Source organism: Haliaeetus albicilla, chromosome 2 (genome assembly GCF_947461875.1).
Source record: "Haliaeetus albicilla chromosome 2, bHalAlb1.1, whole genome shotgun sequence".
In the NCBI taxonomy this organism is placed as follows: domain Eukaryota; kingdom Metazoa; phylum Chordata; class Aves; order Accipitriformes; family Accipitridae; genus Haliaeetus; species Haliaeetus albicilla.
This window is the reverse complement of record NC_091484.1, coordinates 6,186,065-6,211,038: the sequence shown is the minus strand read 5'-3', so window position 1 is coordinate 6,211,038 and position 24,974 is coordinate 6,186,065. Positions and strand designations below refer to the sequence as shown.

General features: G+C 43.9%; 1 protein-coding gene across 5 annotated transcripts in view; it reads left to right on the top strand.

Annotated features, from left to right (window-relative positions):
* GNAS (GNAS complex locus) overlaps window positions 1-24,974 on the top strand; it is a 161,783-nt gene that overhangs the window by 39,560 nt on the left and 97,249 nt on the right. For 2 of the 5 annotated variants that reach the window (XM_069804285.1, XM_069804310.1), the window contains exon 2: window positions 24,506-24,578. In XM_069804285.1, coding sequence (XP_069660386.1) covers window positions 24,506-24,578 — 73 coding nt within the window. Of the gene's footprint in view, window positions 1-19,515; window positions 20,474-20,770; window positions 20,892-23,833; window positions 24,016-24,505; window positions 24,579-24,974 lie in introns of those variants that run through there. The other 3 variants (XM_069804295.1, XM_069804315.1, XM_069804303.1) reach the window with 3 other exon arrangements.

The window sequence follows — 24,974 nt, the reverse complement described above, 5'->3', positions numbered from 1 at the left end:
CATAGGATGTCTGCCCCCTTTTAAATCTATGATAACCAATAAGCTTAAGTAACTTCATAAGAAGTATTTCAGAAGGAGCCTGAACAGTGGAGAGGACTGGTATTTTAATTTTAATAGATTATGATTGTTTAGGCAGAAAATTTAATTCATTTCTGCATCAAGCTGTAGTTTTGGCTTAGAAGACTTAGTGCCGTTAAAAAGCAGGGGTCTTGATTTAAAGACTTTAAGATACAATGTAAATGCTTTGAAAAGCAGACAGCAACATTATGTTATTTTTAAAAAGTAACAGAAAAATGTCATACTTGTGATACTATCAGCATGCCAGATATTGTAACACCTGAAACTTCTTGCAAGGTTTTCTTACAGCCCTGTTAGCTCAGACCCTGTGTGGATCAACTTTTGCACATTTTTCAAGTCAGCAAGACCGCAAACAAGGATTTAGAGACTGTAAAGTAGTAAAATTGCAAAGGAGAGACACTGGAGTTGGAGAAAAGGGACTCTGATATTTAGTTTCTTTTTCTTGGCATTATTTAGACTCCCAAATGACAACGTTTCTAGTTTTCTAGCACAAAGGAGGCCTCATGCTGTTCAGGATCTGCTGTAAAGTTCTAGTACAGATCATTCTGTATCCCAAACAATTTATCTAGTTCAATGATATTTTTATTTCACAGCTACAGTTTATATACCCTAGTCTAATAGATGGTATTTTTGGAAACCTCCCGTTTATCTAACACTAAAAGCTAGGATAGAATATCAGCTTCCATTTCGATTTTCCTGAATTCTCTCCCATTGAATCAAAACCATTATTTTTTTAAATTAAAGTTTGTTTTGCTTTTAAGGAGAAAGACTAGAAAGGAAAATTAAAATACTATTTAAAACAAATACTGAAGCATAATAAAGAAAAATGGCATTAATTTCAAATAAGTTAAATAACCTGGGTGAGTTTTGTTACAACATTTACTTCATTATAAAATGTAATTTTAATTGCAGGAATGTAACTGATTTACAACATATACTGTGAATGCTAGAAGTAAATGTGAGCAGGCCATTGTGACTTTTAGTTTGTGCACATCAGTCTCACGTTTTAAATCCGAGCTGTTGGGAGAGAGACCGGGAGACTGGAGAGAGAGAATCAGATCAAAAAACTTTTTGACAAATTGACTTCCAGAAAATAACAATATGCTACCTCCTGGTTTTTTGACTAGACCCAACTACCTGAAAGGAGCTTTATGCACATAATCAGTCGCAGTAGGACTTTCATTTCTGTCACAGAGGTCTAAATAAATGAATTGGCCATCTGCAATTAATTCGCATTGTACAAATAGTTTGAAGACTGAGTCGTCTGTCTTCTGAACAGAACGATCTATTTTTAGCTTTTCAGGCAAGCCTGTTTTGTGTTCTTTGTAGAGTCAGCGACATTCTTTCAATTTTTCAGCTTAATTAACACAAAAGAAATTGTAATCTGAGAAGGCAGCAGAAACAAGAACCCCCTGTAAACCATGAATTTGCAAGAAAGCAGAAGATGGCAGCTTTGCAAAAGATAGCTGGCAAAAAGAAAGAAAAAAGTTCGGAGCAGTTTGTGGGATTTTGGCTGGATACTATATAGGCTAAATTTGTACATACAGTTTGTTGATTTACAGTGAATGCTCACAGGTCTTGCAACTCATTCTGGATTCTTTATTCTGAAAATTAGGAGGGCTACAGAAAGAACGTTTTCACATGAGATAATAACTAGAACAGAAGAATACTTGTGAATAAAGCAGATTTCTGTAGAATTACGTACATACGTCTGGCCTGGGTGTGAATGTTGGTGTGTGCGCCCCGGATGGTTGAGGGAACACTGAATCCCCTCCGGATGGACTCTGTGTGTGCTTGCAGTTGTGGGTAAATCCGTATTTCAAGCTCAGATATATTCATATATATGTAATTTTTATTAGAATCATGCCCTGACAAATGCAAAAATATCCATGCATCACAAGATGTATTCTGCACTAGATTAGTTAGAAGATTTGTAGCAGTCGTTTGAGAAAAGGAAGGCACAGCTTTCTGCTCAGAGGGATTTGAGGTAAAATGTTAGTTCTAGCTACAGAAAAAGGGAAATGAAAAGTTGAATAAACACGGAATACCAACTGCTATCAGTGAATGTTCAGAAATAGTGCTTTGAAGTAACGATGAGATTTCTGTGCCTGCTGGCAGGTGCTCTTCTGTTTAGATATATTAAAAATACAGCATTAGCGTTTGCTGTGCATTAATATTATGCACGTGTAGCATGTAAGCTTCCCAATTAAATATCTTCCCAAGTACTCGTTTGTGGGTGCTTGTTTGAAATATGCAAACAGAAGGAGGAACAGTCATAAACACTCAGCCTCCTTTCTTTGAATCCAGGCAAAGAGCTCGAAAGCCTGAAGTACAGCTCCAAAAACCGTGTCGGGGACATCGGCAGCCCCACTCAGCCGATGGCCACTGTGGCACAGAGAGTGGGAACACGTATTCCTGCAACAACTGGTGCCAACTATAGCCTTACATTTCTGAGTCACTTGCAACATCTTTTAAAAACAAAATGTAGATTCTAAGTCATACGACGTGGAGTATTTAGAGGCATTTAGTTGTCTAAAAATACAGCAAAGTTCCTAACGGGATTCTTTTTCAAATACTGTGGTAGGTGTGGCAAATAGATCCAGCTGGAAGCCCTTTCGGAGGTCTGTGTGCATCTTTAGATACAAAGGTGCCTTTTGAAATCTGGTCTCCAGGTGCTGTTGAAAACTATTCCCCAATGGATTTTACCAATCCAGCCATCCTGAGTATCAACTTAATCTGGTTCCTTCCCAACACTTGTGTGTGAAGAAGTTGTATCACACATTACAGAAAAAATGTGCAGAAAAAGGGTTTAACAAGCTGAATTTAGTTCCCAGAACTGTAAGTACCTTCAAGTGTATCAAATAAAGTAGAAGCTGTGACTGACTTCTGATTAAAATACAATTCTTCAGTTTGTTGCAGAAATGGGCTCCTGCAGGATGCCACCAACTTCTCTAGCTCTAACCAGTTTTGCAATAAGAGAGTCTCACCTCTTAAAATAAGTGCTGGGGGAGATTCCTTTCACTGCCAAAGGCTTATAAGACTGTATCCTCTTTTTCCTTCACTGTAGAAACAGGCTCTATTTTCCATCTGTAAATGAAAAGTACAGCTGAGCAGTTAGGGGTGAGGAGGAGCAACATCAATTTTCTTACTAAAAAACAATAAGAAAGTTACAAAGCTCTTGCAAAGCCCCTGTGAAGGATTAAGAAGGTGTGTAACAGGTGTGTGCAACCAACTGGCAACAACGCTGAAAATAAAAGGGAATCACGAGTGGTGGTGGGACAGTTGGTTTGCTCACCTAGAAACTGAGGAAACTGGAGCATGGCAACCCACAACAGTTTCTTTAAAAGCTATCATCTCACCCGTTTTAACTTCAAGGTCTTCACAGTGCCAGATTTGATGTGCAATTCTAACTACAGGTAGTATGAAAGTTGTTGATCAACGCCAAAGTTGGTGATGAATATTAAATACTACAAAGTTTGCATCATTTTGCATGAATTTGCACTGTGAATTTGCCCCATGCAATGCTAGAGGAGGTAGAGGAAAATGAATATTAGTGTCATCTTTGTCAGTATCTAGAAGCAGGCAGAAGAAAGTAACAGGCACAACTAATCAATAAACTGGGATTTAATTATTATTTGAATTTTACTTGCAGGAGTTTTCCATTCTGGACAATATGCAGGCATGCCTTTTGTGTCTAAGGGCTAAATATACTCATAGCACTAATATGTTAGTAAGTGTTCACTGCTTTGATTTTTATAAAGATTTGTGGGTATTCATTAAACAATTTCAGTGCATTAAAAACAACAAGATAGATTTATGTGATCTCCATACTCTTAAAGTGAAATTTTTAGGTCTTTGTTTAAAGAAAAGTAGATTTAATTCTTGAAGTGTAGTTAAATACAGTAACAAAACAGGAAATATGTCTTAAAGTATGTTTGGTTTAAGCCCCATAAGAAAGTCTATTTAAGGATTCTTCTGTAAGGATGTAAATTCTGAAATACCTATTTAGTGTAATAGTTGTAAAATATGTGAGGTAGTCAATCATACCTTTGGCTTTTATACTCAGCCAGGTTACTTGCCAATATAAACAAAGACTTAAAGGCTTATTTTTTAGACATTTCAGACAGAATCCAGTGTAAACCTTTCACTTAATCCATAATATCCTAAATATTAATTAAGTATTTCTGAAAGTAATCAACTGAAGTTGTTATTTCTAAAGACAGCGTGAAGGTATCTTCCACTTCATCCATTTTAGACTCGCATGTTTGTCTCTTAAAAAGAAATAAAATATTTCCCTTTTTTTTAAATGCAAGGCATAATCTGTTGATCATTTCTTTAAAAGGTCTGCACCCAATATATTCTCTGTTGAGTCATAAGTCAAGTCTGTAGACCACTGCATTGTTAAATAACAGTAAATATTCTTTGCTGCTGAATCACCCATGGGAAGGATAGATATAGCACCCAGACTGTGGGCACTGCACGCTCCAGCAAAGTAGAGGGACAAAGTACTCCATGCCCTTAAGGATTCAAGAGAATTGTTTAGGTAATTGGCTGTCCACAGCCCTTCTCCGTACTCTTAGCCTTGAAAATATCCTCCTCAACGGAAGTGAAGAGACATATCCTTAAACATCTGTCATCAGCTGGAAACTAACCTTCTTGCCCAAGGAGTTCTGCGACAGGCTTCTTCCTGGAGACAGCCAGTTCGGTGGCAGTGTCAAGGACCACGTGACAGGCAAATTGCACCTAATCTTTAGAAATTGGCTGGCCTGCTTTCCATGAGGAATGGCCAGAAATCAAAGCTGGATAGTGTTGTTCAGCTGTGCCATCCATCTGCATTCTTTACTCCCTACCAGTGGTCTTCCCTAAACCTCTTCAGGGACTCTGGCATGAGTCCCTTACCTCTTTGCTTTACATGCAAGCCACACAAGAGGTCCTTCAAGAATATCGAGAAGAGGTTTCGCTGCTTGGCGTTTTGGGGTTTTGTTTCATTTTCTTCACAGACGTTACCTTGTTATGGCATTGCATGTAAATATGAAGGCAGTCTTCATGTACCATATGCACGATGAATCAGGGAACTTCAGGATGTGTTTAACATAAGGCACCCATTTTGCATAGACAGCCTTCTCATATAGGAGGCTGGACAAGCACACCAATGGTATTTGTGCATATAGTTTGTTCGGCATGTCCATAGTGGCCCTTTGGTCAGATCATATCTGAAAAACCCGTAAGTGTATGGTATCATTTGTTCAGTTGATGCTCCTCATGGTACTGAGAGGATACTACCTGCTGGTCTCCATCAGTGTGAGCCACATCAAAACAGAGATGAAGTACTCCAGCAGTAAGTAGCTGTGGTGCTTCACTGTTTGATCTGTAGACGCTGCTGACTCCAAGGCTCATTCTCAGCTCCATGCTTCATAGTCCTCGATAGGAGCTTCTAATTGTAATTTAAAGTTGTCTTCACTGCTTTTATCTGTCTTGCAAAAAGCAGGGGGAAACATCCATGTTCATGAAAAGGAATCACAGAAGGGTCACCAGGTCTTTTCCTGTTCTTGCTCCTCTCACCACTTTATGGATGCTTACTGCCAGTGTAAAACACAAAGATGCTTTTTCCATGACAAATAAGGAGTGAGGGGCCCTGTCAAGCAAAAGCCGTGGGTCTAACTAAGCACAGCACAAATCCCTGGGTCAGAACTTGGAACTCAGTGACCTGTTCTCTTATCGAGGACTTATCTGATCTAATAATCAAAACTGAAAGGGCCTGGCCTTTTAAGGGAGGGAGGAACCTAAGTATTTGTGGCTTACATTGATTTTGGTAGGAGTTGTGGCTGCTTGGCTGTTCTAAAGTATTTTGTCCTAGCTGCCATAGTTGCTTCATGAGGCTCCTTCATTTCACACTGGGGAGTCCCTGGAGAGCAAGACAAAATGTCCATACTTGATGGAGTTCTGGATAAGTCATATGCTAGTTGAAGATCTACATGTTTAGGACCTTAATATTCTAAGTATGTATTTTCATAAGTGTAACAGAGTAGCTGTCCACATTATAGTAAGTAATAGACCTTTCTGTCAAGAAGAAGTTGCAGTTTCCTCACAATACATTGCTATGTTGCTGCAAAGCCCATCAGACAGTAGAGGGAGCACAAGTTAACAGTCACTTTTCCCAGTGCGATGGGATAGCAGCACTAATTGTATGTAAAACAGCTAAGAGAAATGGAAGAAAGAAAGAAAGAGAAGGGTGAAAGCCGTGTTGGTTAGTAGTGTACTGGAAGTGGAGGAAAGGGCTGGAGGGAACAGGTTAAATGCCTGAGTATTAGGGAACGAGGAGCTAAATATGGCATCTTAATACAGCACATGGCAAGAGGCCAGATCTGTTAGTTCATAGATCTTAACCTGCTTCCAATAGTTGTGTCTGAGCAGGATTAAAAACCAGGAGGGGAGTTTTTTTGGGTTCTGGTTTCAACAGCGATGGAATCTCTGAAGAGCAATTTCAGTCCTGTGGCATCCAAACCCAAATTCTCATCTTGTGGGACCTTAGGATCCAAGCCGCAACCCAGCGTCATTTCTTCAGTCTGTCTGTACCAAACATTGATAACTATGCTCTACAAAATAATTTGTGTGCAGCTACAAAATGTAGTTAGGTGATTGTGGCTCTCTGGAAGTAAAATGTAGCACTCTGACAACTGATGTTCATATCAAGAATAGTGTGCAAATTTAGCTTCTACTGCTGGTTTAAAAAAAGGTAGCATGTCCAAGGTGTAATTTTCTTATGCTCTGCATTAGACGTGTTTACGTTATGCAGTACCAGAGCTAGGACAAGTTGCTAAAATATAAGGTTTCTTAGGAATCGGCTGCATTAATGACTTTGTTATAACTGAGGATATAAATGAGAGTGACATTTATGTAACAGAGTTTCCAGTATAAAAGCCAAAGTCTGTTGGCTATAAACACTCAGAAAGCTTTACCATGAAAAATTCTAACAATCAGGGGTTAGATGTTACATTTAGAGAAAATGCAGGGCAAGATCCATGCATCTACTGCTTTTTTCATCACCTTCTTCCAAGTGGAATGACTCAAGCTGAAGTTAACTTTTTACTACTTAAGAAGATTATATGGTTCATAGAAAAATAATTCAAACTGCTTAATTTTTAGAGCTTTTTTAATAAGAAAACTTCAAAGAGGTTCATTTTAGAGTAGGATTCAAGTAATGTAGGTAAGGTAGTTAAATACTCCCTCACTGAAAGGTAGTTTGAAAAATAGACTTTCATGGCACCTATACAAGTATTTCTGTAGATCCTTATCTGTAAGAACAGCAACATACTTCTTTTTTTAATTAAAGATCATTATAATTGCTAATGTATGATTGTTTGGGGGCATATGTGAGTCAAATTGTGGTTTTGAGAACACAATTTTTGAGAACACCTTAACCTTCACTGAATCCTTCGCCCTGTGCTGTAATGTCTGTGTGGAATTAAAATATAAGCCCATGCTGGAGATGCCCTATGTCCTTGCCAAGGAGAGGAGCACCTCCAAGAGGACAAATGAGAAAGCTGGGAATCATTCAGAATAACTGAAGAACCGAATTTCGTAAGACAGTGACCATTTTGCAGGGAAGCTGATTAGCAGTTTGGGAAAGGAACAAAACAAAGAACCTTTGAAACCAAAGCAAAGGGGTGGAAGAGAGGTTCAAATTAATTAGAGAAGAGACGCTCTTTCACAAATAAGCAAAACTTTCTAGAGAGAGCAGAGGCAGACTCATCGCTGCTAGAAATGGCGTAATCAGGCCAAGAAGTGAATTCAAGCCTGTTTTTTTCCATGAATTTGTTCCTTGCTTATGTGTTTTTGTTAGGGGTTTTTTTGGGGGGGAAGGGGGTGTTAAGACTTAGGTCTCTATGATTAAGAGGTTCCTCTGCTAAGCCTATATTGCTTTCTTTCATAGTCCTTTAAGGATACTACTGGAAAACCAGAGTTTCTCACAGCCAATATACCCTAGGGTAATGTACCAAAAGAACTGTCTCCAGAAAATTGTTCCATAAGTGTTGATGTGTCCAGATAGTGGCTTACGCCATGGAGTGCTCTTCAGCTCGGGTCTTCAAAGCTAGTCGGTGGTGATTCATTCACGATGTATATCTGTCTAGACATGAGAACTTGATGCAACAAAAAAGTTTCTTACTCAGGTATTAAGAGACTGTAACAATTACATAATTGTTACTAGGGCAGGAGGTCTCAAGTCATGGTAGATTATTACTCGTCTTGCCCCATCTTCTTCTCTGCATGCAGACCAGTTTGTAGTGTTTGGATCCAGCCAGTGAATCTATGTGCTTCTACCTACCTGGGTTGTTTGCTCCTGCTTACAGCTTTCACATTGATGCTTCTATCAAGAGACCTCCTGTAGGACCTTTCTGCGGCAGTGAGATCCTGCAGTCCATTTTCTTAGGCAGTGAAAGCACTGCTTTGGTGCTTCACATTCTTAATTTCATAATATAATCTCAGCTTCAGCTCTCTGGTAATGGGAATTCCTTTATTCATCCTTAGGTGAGGAATTTCTTAGCCTTTTTAACTTTACGCTTAAACAGTACTAAGCATATACAGATCACTGAAAAATAGCATTCTTGCAAGTCTTTACTGCACAGTTCAATCTTGTATGTCGTGTGTCTTAGATTGGGTCACTATCCCTGTGCCCATTGGCTTTTCATGCCTTCCCTCTGATTAGCTAGACCCATGTGGGCTGATGCAGTCCCTTTCATAGAGTCTGAAGTCCATTCTTTCTAGCCCTCTTTCTTCCCTTCAAGCCAGCTTTTAGGGTGAAGAATTAATTCTTCTTATTTCTAGGCTGAAAGTTGGGAGACGGACTGTGCTGGTAGATCACGGTGGCTCTGTTTCTGCTTTGCGGCCATCGTCGTTCAGCTGGGTACAGAGTCTATCCAGCAGCAGGAATGCTTTTATCTCCCATGGAGGGTATGATACTAAATAAATGTAAACAAACCTTATAGCCAAGGTGATGTTCACAAAATAAAACGGGGTTATCATTTTGATGGAGAACTATTTTTGGTGTGTCACAGTTGCCTTGGTCTCTTTTGCCTGCCAGAAATGTGAATTTATAAACTCCCTCACTAGTTTCCTCACTCAAGGGAAGCAAAACCAGGAAGCTTAAACTCCATTTTTCTTTCAAAGGAATATTAATGGCAAACGTTATGAGTTACTCGCTCAGCTCTGTAATAGTACACATGTCCATTGATGAGATGGTCCAGACAGAACAGAGGATTAGGAATGTAGAATTTAAGACTGAATTTGAAAAGGCAGCACAGGAACTTCACTCCCCAAAATATCCTCTGAAAGTTTGGCTTTATTTCGTGCTGTCAGCCAGGATTCTCCTTACAGCACCACGATATTAATAATAAAGAAATAAATTAAATCCACCCCTTCCTGTATGCCTCACAACACACAGCACTGTGCATGCTGAGCACATGTGTAGTTTTGATAAAGAGACATTATCAAGCCTGAAATCATTTCAAACAACACAAATAATGTGGCTGCCCAGCACTTCCTCTGGAAGTAGTTCCTTGGACAAATCTTCCTTAACTCTCACATGTGTGGAGTTAGTATATATATCCCTCAGTAACACCAATTCATAGAAGGAATTTTTCAGAATAAATGTGCAGCTGTGTATTTTATATATAGGGTGTGAAATGCAGCCATGCAGGAGGGCCCTGCCTTCAGCCTGCGATGCCGGTGCCAGGAGGGACTCGGCGTCTTCCAGATGCCCCACAGCACAGGGTAGGGGGGTGTGTGTTGCGGGGGAATAGAATAGATGTCCCTGTGCCATCACCCAGGGGTGCTGGCTGAGGGCAGGGCGGGTTACCGGTCACTTTTTGTGTTTATGGGCTGGCAGAGGAGCTGCAGCTTGAAGGAGGCAGTGGGGTGCAAGCTGTTGGATCCCCTTGCCCCTTGCAGCATCCCTGGATCCTTGGCCGTTCTGAGGGCGAGGTGGCTTTCCATCAAAGAAAGCCTTTCCGCTGACACAGCTATGATCCCACTGAGTAAAGGGGAGGGGGTCTCTCCACGTGCAGTGTTACAGTCTTCGTTCACACCGGGCTTGCAGGGAGCTCGGTCACGCCGGGCTGACACCCGAAAAGCGGGTAACAGCCTCCGAGGCTGGTTCGGGTCCCAGGGGTTGGAGCGTGCTCCTCGCCGCTGAGGACCGGGGGCTCAGCCGTGCCGCTTGCTTTCTGTTTACATAGTGTAGACTGAGCTGTAAAAAGCCGATTGCTTCAGAAGCGAATAGGTCACTCACAAGAGAGCGTGCACAGAGCAATGGAAAAACAAATTCGTTATTGTAACACCAGAGAGCATAAAGCAAACCTGGAGGTGACCTGCAAAAGAACACAGCACCGGGTTTCTGCCCTGCTCGGTGCTTTATGGTCTACAAAGAAAGATTGAGAAGTGTGCAGGCATTTTTTTTTTTTCCTATTTTCAAAATAAAAAGTATCTTTGTCTGGTACTTTGAATGTAGCAAGCACGCTGATTCTAGCTTTCCCTGGTTTTGCTGGAGGGCCTGTGGGAGAAGGACTCAACAGAATACTAGCAGTTTTCTCAGCGTTTTCATTTGAGAAAAACAGTGTTTAGATTTTGAACAAAGCCTATTTTCTCATCTAATGTTGCCGAGAATGTCTGTGTTAAAGAGGTGTTAAGAAAAGGAAGACAGACTATTAAAAAAAATTGCTTCCTTTTTGAATAATTATTTTATGATGAAACGTGTAGCAGCAGGGCTTAAAGGTCACCAGTGAGATGAGGGCCCCTTGGTTCTCGATACTGTGCAGACATGTCGGAAGTAAACAGCTTACAACCTATATGAGAGAGGCAGATAAAAGATAATTGGAAAAAGAGGCACAGAAAGGGGAAGTGGCTCGTCCAAGGTCACGCATGGATTGCTGCCTGTGCTGGATCGAACCATCTGCGGTAGATCAGGTCTCCTGGATGCTGTTCCCCTGTTTGATCACCACACTCATTTCTTCTCCGTTGACATTTTGGGAGCGTTCAGACAGGCCTGAGTGTCCCCCTGGGCTGGGTCCATAGGAGGGGATAATCCTTCACCTCTGTTGGTTTTAATGTGGCAGAGGCAAAATCCCAGTGTTGGACCACGGGTTCTGACCCAACCTGGGACTGGAGCTGGGTCCAGACCCCGAGTGCTCCCTGGTTCCCACAGCCCTGGCAATGGATGTCTTTCCTGGCTTTGTCTGAGATAGAGCGACAAGGGAAACCTTTCACTGCATACCTAAAGACTTGGAGATAATTGATTGTTTTATATACATTTCTAAAATCTAAGAGACAAAAAAAAAAACAACCAAAAACCCCAGCCCACCAGAAAGACTTATTTGGAACACTGGGAAAGGGTCTAAATTCTGCAACTGCCGTAGGGTGTGTGGGGCACTCTAATTTAACATCAAGGCACTTAAGAAGTAATGATGCTGTTCGTTTTCCAGACAGCCAGATTCTTCCAGGAAAAATAGGGTACAAAAGACCCCTATTCTATAATTGTGTCTGTATGTAATTTTAGGATCTAAGCTTAATGTTTCTCCATCTAAAGAAAAAGATGGGAGAAAGCACCCTTTCTGAAAGGGAACATTTTCAGTCCTTTAGCAGTGCAGAGACAGAGGAGCAAAATCACAGTTCTGTTTTCCTTGCAGATCATCTCTAATAATGGCTCCTGGTATTGAGAGTATTGTGGTTTTCCAGCACTAAAATGTAAAGTTATTTTGAGCGTGAAAGCCTGAACATCATTCTATTTAAAAAAAAGTAAAAGAAGGAGAGGAATGTTTACAGCACATTAAAACCTGTGTGACAACTTAGCAAGAACTATTTTAACAATCCTCTTATTCCCCTTCCTGTTATGTGCCATAAAATGAGAATGCAGTGTCAGTAATAAATAATATTCACGCGGAGGGATAGCTCACCGTGCTGCTGGAGAGCAGGCTGGGTCAGGCTGAGCCTAAGCTGACGCTCAGCCCCAGCTCCCATCCTGCTCCGGTAGGAACCGCGGCTGGTGCCGGGCTGCTCGGCTGCCTTGTGTGCTGGGGAGGTGAAGCCAGCAGCTTCTCCTCCTCTGCTGACCCCCTCGGCGGGAGAAAGGCTTGGGAGTTTTTGTGCTTCTTTGCAAGAGCTAACTATAACCTGGTATTTAGAAAACACAGCCTCCACTACTACTGCCTCTGTGGGTTTTGTGACCCAAACGTAACGAGGATTAAAGCAGAATAATTCTTTATAAAAAAGTTTGCAGTTGGGGGTAGGTCTGCAGTGAATGTTGACAAATATTGAAACTAAATCTGAGAAAAGACTTGTTCCAATTTTTTTTGTAATCGGCATTCCATATGTGTTATGTGGAGAGCTAGGATGTGCTGCTACTTCTGTTACATAAGAGGTTGTTTTTTTTTTTAAATAAAGTGCAGTGCAGAATGCATGAGTGGTGAGAAGGCATATCAGAAAAAAAAAACAACCCTGCAAGAAAATAAGAAAAGCTACTAGGTGAAAAGCTCTTACTGAGTCTGTTATTTCCATAATTCCATGAGTTCTTTAAAGTCTCTTTTAATATTTCTGAGGAAAAGCCTTGAAGTGAAAGGAGGGAGGCAAGGATTTTTTTTTTCCTTTGGTTTAAAGGAAGGTCTTGGTTAATTCTATTAGTAGACTTTGAGCTTGTTTTTATTTAAAAACAAAACAAAAATCCTTCTCAAGTTTAGAATCTCTGTATGGAAAAATTCTTCTTTGCCAGAGAGGGAAGTATCTCCTTTTCATTCTGTTTGTTTTGGAGTATCTGTACTTAAGTGTTTTGTGTTTCTTCTTGATTGAATACATTAGTGGTGCATTAATTTCTTCCTGACAATGCTGGTTTCATTGCATTCGGATAGGCTCACTCTTTCCCATATGACAGACAAACTTGTCGATTTACTTGATGACCCTGCTTTGCCCTCCCTGGGTTTGATTGATAATGGCTTAATTTCCTACCTTGTTTACCCTTTAATGCTTTTTGAAGTGACTTTTGTTCTGGCTGCCGCAAAGGAAACAGCTGAAAAAAACCCCACATTGGATTCTTGCTCCAATTCCAATCTGTTTGCTTTGTTTTTCCTTTTTAGATTATTGTTTGGCTTTAATTTGTTTGTTTCTCCTTTAAATGGGCTTGAGATTACTCAAGGGTTCCTTGTTCAGCAGGTCAAAGGGTAACTTGGAGACTTTGAAACCGTCTCCCTTTTTATCACCAAGTTTCGTTCTTCCAAGAGTCCAAAGGATTTTGCAGGACGATAGCTCGTGGAGGATGCCTCCATCTAAGGAAAGCGTGAGCCGCAGACCTGAGTCATTGCAAGAGGCCACGGGAGCCTTTTTAGTGTTCAAAGCAGATGAAGAAGACACTGATCTAAGTCTAAATCAGAACCTTAACTAATCCTTCTATATAACTAACTAGAAGACTGAGTTTACTGAGGATTAAATACATTGAGATTGATAGGTTTGGTACTCGACTACCAGTCACTTCTGTGGCCCAGGATGAAGGCCCACAGTTCTGTATTTCTAAAGCTAAAAATTTTAACAGACTTCAAACCAGAGAGGTATCAATACACAAAAATATACAGTGTGTGCTATTAAAAAATGTCCTTTAACTGAAAGAGTCAATCTGTCCCAGAGGTAATCCCTGTTTTTGAAAGAGGGGAGTCTGTTCAAACTACTCAGCCACAGCACTGTGAATTTGTAAGAGAGCAAAACAAAGCATTGGGTAATGTAGGCTCCTTGACAAAAATTCACAGCTACATCTTAGTTCTGTATAAGATTTTAATCCTCAAAGGTGCTATGCACAGGGGGATCTTCTTCTGCACCTTTCTAATATAAATTCACTCACTGTTTGTTTTTATCCAGTACTTTAAATCCCTTGAAAACCTTAGCAGGAAAAAAAAAAGCACCTCTAAAATCTTCATTTCTTACAAAGATATACAAAGATAATAAATTTCAAGTGAATCACAGAGTGGAAAAGAATGCATAGGGTTTTTTGGGTTTTGTTGTTTGGTTTTTTTTTAAAGAAAGCAGGGTATAGAGATTATCCTACAATAGCATATATTCAGCTGTGGGGGAATTACAGGGTTGCAGATTCTCAGTGAAAAAAGATTAAACTATCTTCCCCTTGAGAGTTCACCTTGACATGATTAGCAGCTCTGACCCAAACTCTTAGGAGTGGAACAGTCTCACAGGTGTGAGGACTAGGGAGAGGAGATAACTGAGATGCATGGTTGTAACTGCATTTTCAGGTTTGCAGTAAAATGACCCATAGTTTGTTTGTTGCTCCTCGACAGCTTTAAATCAGAGAGTATTTTTCTGGTGGGGTTTTTTTGTTGTTGGTTGTTGGTTTTTTTTCACACACGCAAGCCTAACTCTCTTTTGGTTCATCCTGATATCATAGAGAGGAATGTTACAAAGTTTACAGTCTAGGTTTTCAAGTGGAAAGAGTCTAAAGTAAATCAGAGATAAAGGTGTTGCTGTAAGAACCATTTGTTTCATGTGTTCCCCAGATTGAGCTCTGTATCCTTCCATGAAAAAGACTTGCTGAAAATAGGCTATTTCCTATAAACAGAAACAAAGGAAATTGTACAGTTAGATCACCACTATCGCTTTTACTTTTTGAACTACAGATTTTGTCTTTTCTGCTGTGTCTCCTGAGCTGTGGCAGGAACTGAAATACAGGCTATTCCAGTGGCAAGGAAGGCTGACAACCTCCTGAAAAGCTGCAGTGCCATTTCAATCCGGTTGCTAAGGGATGCTCAAGTGTGATGTCATCTGTATCTTCGCTTCCAAATGAGCACATTAGTTTGGTCACAACTCCACCCCCACAGTTCACAGCCAAAAGTTTACGAGGTCATGTCACTGTGGACAGCGTGAGCCTGTAAGGAACTGTACAACTGTCCCACCTGAAAACTAATTAACCGTTTCTTTTTTCTGGAAGCTGGGGCATCCAAAGTGCTCAGTACCTTCAATTTACTAACAAATGTGAATAGTCTGCAATAGGAAATAAGGGTGTTTGTCACCGGGAAGGTTTGGAAGGCATCTGTGGTGTAAGATGGACGTCTTAATCTGGGTCTCATCATCACCTGTAAAAAACCAAAGAGTAGCTCGAGTGAATTCAGAGCCTAACTGAATGAGAGTAAAACTGATGCAACATCAAAATTGACAGCAGGAAGTTTTATCCATTCAGTTAGAAAGAAAAGAATGGAACAACATGAAGTATGTGTCTCAGAAGCATTTTTTCTGCAGGCTCGAAACCTACTCTGTTAAGAAAATAGTAACTCCAGCTCTTGCATCTTGTCCAGCCAATGTTTGTGAATTTTACAACAGTATTTCCTTATCTTTTACCTATACAGGTGTGAATATCCTCATGCACAATAAGGGAGACTACCACAAGGAAAATGCATTAAAACATTTGCAATGGTCTGTCAAATATAACGTAAATATATTAAAACAGGAAAAATACAGTATTTTTCTTGAGGTCCTTTTGAGTGATTGTACCAATAGGTATTATATGTAAATCTTAAAAGGACAGAAGTTTATGTTTATAGGGTGGGAGAAGCTTAAGGGACATGTACTTTTCAACAAGTTCTCTTTCACTTGTACTGTTATGGATAGTCTACTTCTACGTTAAATCTTTTTAACCATTTGTAAATCAAGCTAGTATAGTTGCCCTAGCTGGGAAGAGTAAAGTCCACATAAATTATGCACTTCAATAGGACTGCTCAACTGAGTAGAGTACATGTTTATTTAAAGGACTGGGCTATTGTTACAAATCTTCCCTCAGTCTCAAACACCAAGCAGTAGTTTTGGGGGCAAAAGCTGTGGAGGGAGGATGGAGAAAAGAATTGTAATGAGATTCCTCTTTCCAAAAAAATTAAGAAAATTAAGAGATCTGATTATTTTCATTAGAATGTAATAGAAGTTAGGCCAATGGGACTTAAAAAAAATATTAACTAAAGTTATCAAGTGGACTGAAATGGATTATAGATATGTGAAACTTTCCTATACACGTCCCCCACAAATATTCCACTGGAATATTATTCACCTTGAATTATCCTGCTGCCTCTCCCTGTGAGATCTTTTCTGGTTTGAGAAGTGAAACAGCAGAATATCGTTTCACACTGCCAAACCCCCTGTTCTTTTTGTGAGATCCTTAAGCTAAGATGTATGTTGCTGTCTCAGAGTCTTTGCATTTACTTTAGACCGAAAAAAAATGCAGCAGAAACTGAGGCTGTTGGCTGTTACATTCAGACACAGAAGGAGTATCAGTGAATTTGAATTTCATCTGTAAGTGCAATGTTCACAGTCTTCTGCGTGTAAACTCTTACCTCCCATTAATTTAAATAGTGCAGGATTGAGTCAATAGATGCAAGTCTTCTCATGTGTCTTGCAGCCACTTCCACCTTCAGGTTACCTTGCATTTTTGCAAAATATTTCTGCTTAATGTGCAGCAGTGTCCTTTAACACCCTCTTTTGAGCATTTTCAGGCCTCAAATAATTAGACTTTTATCACAGAGGCACTATGCCCATACATGTAGCTATTTCATCTTTGCATTTATTCTTAAGACTGCAGCTTCTTCAGAAGTGAGCTTGAATTTGACAGTGAGTTGGGGGTCAGATTTTGCCTGTACTTACTCTTCTGATGGCAGGAGTCTGGTGAAACTGAAGTTCATGGATTTTTACAAGATGGAAGCTAGTGCAACTAGTTCCAATAAGAAACACAATTTACTCTAAAGACACATCAGCAGCATCATGTTATTTAAATAAATAAAAAAGAGTGAGAACAGCTAATGTGTTGGTACGCTCGCCCTTCAAATGGTGCTCTCCTAATCAGGGCGGGACTAGGAAAAAATCATGGCAATTCGGTGGGTTTGTGAAGTACACTTGGTGCCTTACGTCTTGTGTTCTGTCATATTTCAGAAAGACAAAAAAGGCTGTAATTGCTGATGGGTTTAACAATTTGGGAGTTTTCTTTTTGTTTTCTGTAGCTTTTCCTGCTTTGACACTTTAATAACACTTGTAGTACAAGAAGCTAATTCTTAATTCTGTCGTAACTGTGAGTTTTGTGAATTAGCTGAGTGTGTTTTCCCTTTTCAAACTACCTCATGCTTTGTTCAGCCTGAAGAGACAGAGGCACAGGGTATACGTACCAGGAGGGCAGCAAGTCCTGTGCCCCAGCGTGGTGGCTGGTGGCTGCTTGAGTTTAACCTCCCCATTTGCGTTTGGGAGAGGGATGGGTGGGTGCTGCTGGACAACGGCATTTACACAGCAATGACTCCCCTGTTGGTGGATGCTTTGGCAATATTTACCGCTCCGCTTTGCCTACACTAATGCCGCTCACCGTTCACCAAGATTTTAGCCTTTTGTGTATCTCCAGCAATAATTTTTATCTTGTTTGTGTATTATTTCGTGTTTGGAGCCTGAGATAGGCTTCCTTTCCCCCCAGCTGGGACCTGGAGGGAAGCAAAGCCTGGAGCCTGGAGGCTGGGGCAGATTTTCCCTGCTGCGTGAGGTGGCAGGTACTGGCATTTCTGCATTCTCTTCATACCTGCGACCATAAAAAGGCGATGAGGTTTTATAATTTTCAGTCTGAATTCTGCTTTATTGAGTCCTTTATACCTGGTAAACACCACAGTTAAAATATAATTGAATAATGTGTATTACGTGGAAACAACACAAATAAATAAAAGACCTATAAAAGATCCAAGGAATTATAATCTTTGCTTCAGATGGATGTGGGCATTGCTGAGCCAAGTCTCCCTAAGACCATTTAAAACTGCCTTGGCCTAAACCAGCACCTGGAGGAGTCAATAAGAGCCTCTCCACTGACTCCAAAGCTCTTAGGCTCTGTGTACCCCAAAGTTGCGGCATTTAAAAATAGACCCAAAGTGCCAATAACTCCTCAGAGACCAAGACTTGGTGGTGGTGGTCCCTGTTTCTTCTGAGGTCCACCCCTCTTTCAGCAAGGGCAAGTAAACAGATGTATCTGATGACACTAACTGTGACCTAGTTGTTTGCTTTATTCACATAATTTTTTTACTGTAGGTGGTTCTAAATACAGTAACTGGATGGCGTAAGAAGGTGTGTTCATGGGAATAGCGTTGTAGATAGTTGAATTTGGCAAGTGAGGATAAGTAATTTAGGTATAGTAAAGGACGTCTCACTACTCTCGGGGCGGGGGGGGGGGGATAGAGAAAAACTACCCCTGTATTTTAGGGAACCGGGTTTTACAAAGAGCAAAGCGCCAGTCTTCGTTTTCCAGACGTAGCTGATACGCTTGTGCACGAAAACCACTGTATCATCTATATAATGAGGTTTCAAAAAATATTTTAGAGAACAAAACAGAGCTAGATAGCTGGCAAAACCATACGTAGAAGCAACTGCATGCATCAAGTTGTATTCCGCCAGTCCACCCAGCATGACTTGGTAGGTTGTTGCCCTCTGTCCCACGCCTGAAGGGGCACCCCACGGGCTCGGCCGGTTTGTGGTTTGTGTTGTGCGCGAGGGAGCTGCCCAACGCTGGGGAAATGCGTTTGCCCAGAAATACCCGCATTGGTAAAAATGAATTCATGCACATCAGCGTCTGCAGGATCGTCCTGTAGGTCGGTAGTCGGATATTCGGAGTTCATCAACAGAGAGAATGTATAAATATATACATACGTAAGTACCGAGTAGGATAACTTCTGCAGTGATTATTTTCAAGTGTAGTCTAAAGTGCCCCGGGGCACGACTCCGTTAAAATTTATTCAGAATCCTATTAACCGAACCCCCAACTCCTGCGCCTCTCTTCTCGGCTGCTTTTCATCCCCAAAAGCCCTTCCCAAACACCGCTCCCCATCAGAGCGACCGCCGTACGGGATGGCGGCCGGGGGGGGCCGTTGAGTTCCACCACCGTGCAGGGGGCTCCCACCGCGGCAGAACCCGCCGGAGCGGCGCGGGGACCCCCCCCCCCCACTCTGGGCCACGGCGGGGGCGAGAGCGGCGGCGGGGCCGGTTCGAAGAGGGCGCCGGCGGCGGCGCGGGCTGACGCGGTCTGTCATGTGAGCGGCCCCGCTCCCAGGGTTCAGTGTGGGCCTGCTCGCCCCACCCCGCCGCTCTGCCGCCTCGGTGCAGCTCAATAGGGGGAAGGAAAAAAAAAAAAAAAAAAAAAATAAAATAAAAGGGGGGCTGTTAAAAAAAAAAAAAAAGAAATGCGGGAGAGAGCAGGGAAATAAGACGGGGAAAAATCCTCCCGTGAGGGACAGGGGTTTGCTCGGGGGGGGGGGGGAGAGACCAAACGGGCTTTTTTTTTTTTTTTCCCCTTTTTTTTTTTTTTTTTTTTTCCTCCCCCCGCTCCCCGCCCCGCTGGAGAAGCTGAGAGGATTCAGCCGCCTGGAAACCTAATGTGAAAAAGCAGCAGCAAGGAGAGAAAGGAAAAAAAAAAAAAATAGAGGGGGGGGGCTTGGATTGGACCCCCACGCCCCGGTGAGGGAGGAAGGACCCGCGGCGGCCGGCGGGCGAGGAGCTGCGGCGCCCGGCGAGGGAAGGGGACCCGACCTCCGCCGAGAGCCGGGGCTGGCGTGACCCCCTCGGCGCTTCTGCCCGTCGGCGCGGGGGGAGAGGCGAGGAAGAGACGTTTCCCGATCCTCCCCGCCGAGGATTTGGGGAGGTTTCCGCGCCTGGAGCCCGTGCCTTTGGATCTAAAGAGGATTATTTTTTTTATATATATATATTTTTTTTTTTTTGGGGGTGGCACTGAAGCTGGATTTGTTCCTGTGCGTGCGGCGCGGGGGGGGGCATTTCTGTTCCCTCTAGAGGAGCCGGCGGCCCGGCCGGGGGCGCGGAGATCCCCGCGGATCGCTCCGCATCGGGCCCTGCCGCCAACCCCCCCCCCCCCCCCGGGGAAAGGTGCGCTGAGGGGATCGGCGCGGGGCTGAGCGGGGGGGCGGGGGAGGAGAAGCAGCTGCAGCTGCCGGGGAGGAGGCCCGGCGGAGCAGCAGCAAAGTCATCGCCATCGGCCCCCCCTTGGCTGGCTCCGGGCTCGGCTCTCTCCATGTCTCTGGCTCTGGGCAGCGGCCGCCACAGCAGCGAGTAGGGGGGGAGGAGAGGAGGAGGAGGAGGAGGAGGAGGAGGAGGAAGAAGAAGAAGGGAGCCCGGGAGAGTGCCTCCCTCCCTCCCTCCCCCCGGCAGCCCCGGCCGCCTCCCGTCCCCTCGCCCCGCGTCCCCTGCCTCCCCCTCCCCAAGATGGGCTGTTTAGGGAACAGCAAGACGGAGGATCAGCGCAACGAGGAGAAGGCGCAGCGGGAGGCCAACAAGAAGATCGAGAAGCAGCTGCAGAAGGACAAGCAGGTCTATAGGGCCACGCACCGGCTGCTCCTGCTGGGTAAGGGGGCCGCGGGTTAGCGCGGCGCCGGGGCAAACGGGCCGGGGGCCGGCGGCCGTCCCCTCCCCGCCGGGGGGAGGGCAGGGGGGAGGGCGGCGGGGCCGCGCACCGGCCCCCTGCCCGGGCACGGGGAGGCCCGAGGGAGAGGTGGGGCCCGGGGGGGGAGCGGAGCCGCAGGGCCCACCCGTTCCGCGGGGCCGGGGCGGTCGGGGTGTGTGTGTGGGGGGGGGGGGGGGGTGTCGGTTGGGGCGGCCGGCGAGCCCGCTCCCGCCGTCGCCGCGGGGATCCGCTAGGGCCCGGGGGCGCTGAGGGGAGCGGTGCGGTGCGGTCCGGAGGAGCCTGCCGGGCTCCTCGGCCTGGCGGCGGCGGGGAGGTGTCGGGCACCACCCGGGGCGCCGCGGGCAGGGCCGGCCCGCAGGTACGGAGCTGCGGCTTGGGGGCCGCTCTCCGCCCGCGGGGTTGGGGGGGGGGGGGGGGCAGCGCCCCGCCGCCCGGGGCGGCAGGCCGGGGCGGGGAGCGGGCCTCCGGGCCGAGCGTGAGGAGGTGGCCGGGGATGCCGGGCCGGCCGCCGGCGAGGGGCGCGGGAGCGTCGGGCCCGAGGGGCAACCTGGGAGATAAACAGGGCAGGGCGCTGACAGGGGCCGCGGGCCTGCTCCGGGCGTGCGGAGCGGGGAAGCAGCTGCCGCGGCGAAGGCCGGTCACCGCGGCCTGGCAGGAGCCGGGGGCCGGGCCGGGGGAGGCGGCCGAGGCTCGGCCGGCCCGAGACGGCTCCTCTTCGCCGGGGGCTGAGGCAGGGGAGCCGAGGAGCGTGCGGCCGGGCCGGGGAGAGGAGGAAGAGGAAGGGAGGAAGTCGGGGGATCGTTTTGGGGGAAACGGAGGGAGGATGTCGGTCCCGGAGGGAAGCGCGGCGGCCGGCCTTGGGGACGAGGGAGCTCCCTGCCCGTGGCGGGGGGGAGCGGGGCCGGGGCCGGGCTGGGAGCGGGCGGCCCGCACGTCCTCCGTCCCCCGGCGGGCTCCTTGGGCTTACTTTCGCCGCACCATTAATTAATTGAGGTATCGCGCGTTTGGAGGAAGGGGAAGGTCTGTAGCTTGGCTTCAGGTGTTATCTCAGCGGTGAATTTGGGTTACCTGCATGTGTCGTGTTTTTCGGGAGATCCAGTTAGAAACGCAGCTTATGGCTTCAAGGAAGGGGAAGGTCCAAAAATCGGTATCGGAGAGGACAAGAAGGTGTTTGTCAGACTCATTGCGTCAAAGTATTTTAAAGCAGCCTTTTAAAACAAGATGCAGTTAGGAGATCTCGGTTGTTTTGCTCACGCCGAGGGACCGCTTGTGCATGTTATATGCAGGGGCTTTAGCGTGGAGCAGAGGCTAGGCCTCAGTGAGCTGACTCAGTTCTGGTGTGAAACGACCGTAATTGGGGGGGGGGGAGAATTTTTGAAGGTTGTGAATTTGGAAGTGTACACTTACCGGTAAAATCTTTCAAATACCAGTTTGAAGAAAGAGGCTTAATGTAAACGGAGAGTGACTGGGACTACAGCAGCACCTGCAGCACTGAGGAGTCTGCCAGGGCGCCGGCAGAAATCTTTTAACGGGATAATTTGGACTTCAGCTCTTGGGGAATGTCTTGGACTTCCAGATTTCAGGCTAAACATTACGTAGATACATAGAAGCCATTGTCATCAAGTGGGTTACTTTTGTAAGAAGCAGAGTTTCAGGAAACAGAAACTTGATGGGCTTGCCTGGGTTTTCCTTCTGTTTTCTTTCGTTTTGGTGGCTGAAAAATAGTTCAGATACTTGTAAATAAAAATTTGCGGTGTCCAGTGATGGATGTAAGGTCATCTGTGTGCGTGTGTTTTAAAGTGATAGTTCAGCTGTTGCAGTTTTGAACAGTAGCTGTCATGAATTGTGGACAGTCTATAACACAAACTCACTGGTGAAAAATAAAAAAGCTTACGTTCCTATTATTATGTCATGTTTACTTTAAGACATGTGAAATAAAAAACCCAAGTACTTTGAAAGTATTCTTAATATTTTCACGTCATATTCAAATAACAACAAAGAAGAGCTGCCAAGTATTCTAACGGGTTCATACTGCTCTTTGTAGGCCCCGCTGCTGTACACGTGCTTGCCCCTTCTGCCATGAGCAGTCTCACTGAAATTAGTGGAACTCTCCTTGGTGGTGAAGTCAAATGTATGCATAATTGTTGGTAAGAATAGGGCCTTGATGAGTGGCCAAATATAGAAATAGACTTATTCAGAAATTTAGTTGTAATACTTCATTTTGGTTCACTGGTGGTGTAGCTGATCCAGAGAACCCAGGTATGTCAATACCAAACTATGCATTTATAGCAAATGCAGCAACTATCTACCCTCCTTCTTGGTCTAAGTGAAGCAGAGATTTTGGCTCCCAGCACTTACAAATATAAGATGTGATTTGGAGTTACAGCTGAAATTTTGTTATTAATTATTCTGAATGGAAGTACGACTATAGCATATGCTGGTATTCCTGAATAATTCTTAGTTGTGAAGAGGACCCAGTCTCTTTCTTAACCTGAGATACTCATTCCTGGATTAGTTTTGCCACCTGTAGTGTGGTGCAGTATGCCTGAAGAGACAGAGTGTGTATGTTTTATAAAATAGTAGTTTTGGGGAGAAATGGCACTTGCCTAAAGAGTTGGAGATAAAAACTGCTCTCTTAAGTGCTTACAAAACATCAGTGAGCAAGGAGAGGAAAAAGGAGTAAGGCTCTGGTATTAAGGTGGCAAAACATGCAAGCAGGTTCTATGGAGAGAAGAGTAGGGCTATTAAGAATTCATGAGGGAGAAGGAAAAGAAGGGAAAAAGCAGAGGGGAATGCATTTGTCGGAAGATGAACTTTGAAATATAACTGCTAAAATACAGTTTTGAACGTGAGGCTCAAAATGGAGGCTTGTGCTGTCAGTGTGTGCTAGCAGAGGCCTGGCATCCTATAAATGCAGACTGTACCTCTGTGCCCATTCTGCCACAGACATACATTTTCTGTTGTTGAGACATAGGCTAATGAGAGGAATAAACGAGTAGCCAGGAGACACAAAGGGGAATCTTTCTAAATTTTGCCAGGTTATGATACTACTCTTGCAAAAATATGTTTGCTTTATATAGAAAGCTACCAATCCGGCAGCATGGAGCAGCTCAATTAAATGCTGCTGTTCGAGTCTTTTTAGCATGCATGGAAAGACGGGTACTATAGGCAGATGGGTTGCCCTGCGCACTGGCATCCATGCAGCACAGCAGAAATAGCATACATCTACTTATGGAAACTGGAGTAAAGTGGAGTGGTTTTTTTGTACTGCAGGTATATAAGGGAATCAGAGGAGAGCTGCGGGGGGGGGAGGCTATTTGGAGCATGTAGCCACAAAAGGTGGTCTTTGCGTCTCGTTGCGTATATGATTGATTTGGAACGTGTAGAGAGGGTGGGAGGTTGCTTACAAGACACAAATTAGAGAAGGAGGCTTCTGTAGCTTTGTGGGTGGAGGCTTAAAGGGATGCCTTCCTTTTTCAAATGTGAGTATCCACATATTTTATTTCTTGTGATTTAAGTTACAGTCTTTTGACTGGGTGATGATAACTGCAGCCAAACTTAAAATATTTTAAGGTTCTAATGAAAATGTTTCAGTTTAATATGGACTTCAGTCAGTCTTTCTCTCCGTCAGAGTAGTGACAAGGCAAGCAGTTTTTGACGTTCCCTGTCTTATTCTCTATAAAATGTTGAAGTTGTCCTTTTCCTTCCAAACCCTGCAATCTGCTTTTAACGTCGACACTGGAAAAATGGACAGTGAAATGATCCAAGATTCAGATCTGACACATGACTTGAGCTGGGCATTTATTTTTAGCTACAACTGAAGTTTCCAGTGGCAATTATTTCTTTTTCTTTCACTTTTCACTCCTGCACTGAGAAAACCAACTTTCTCGATTTTACCCTGAAGAAAAAATTCTAGTGTGTCACTTCATCACTCATGCTTCCTTCTGAAATTGATTTACTTTCATTTTCTAGGTGCTGGTGAATCCGGTAAAAGCACAATAGTCAAACAGATGAGGATCTTGCATGTGAATGGATTTAATGCTGAGTAAGTGCATTTGCTTTTTCACTTTACAACCTACCTTACGTCTGTGCACCACACAGTAGTCGTTGCTGTTGTTTTATATCTTGGTATATTTTCTTCTTGCTACTGTTTCACGGTCTCTAGAATTCGGACGTGTATTTTTAGATGAGATTAATAGACACTAACTTGAAGTCATGCACCAATAATAAGTAAGAGCTAACGGTATAGAATGATTTATATCAAGGTTCAGTATAGCTGATTTGATTAAGGCTTAAGTTTTGTGGTTTGTTTTTTTTAACTGCAGTTTCTTTCACAACATGGCTGACACTGATTTACCTCTGCTGTAGCACATTGATTCATACTGCTGTAAACATACCTCCTGTTAGTGCACAAAATGAATGCAATTTTCTTCATTTAGAG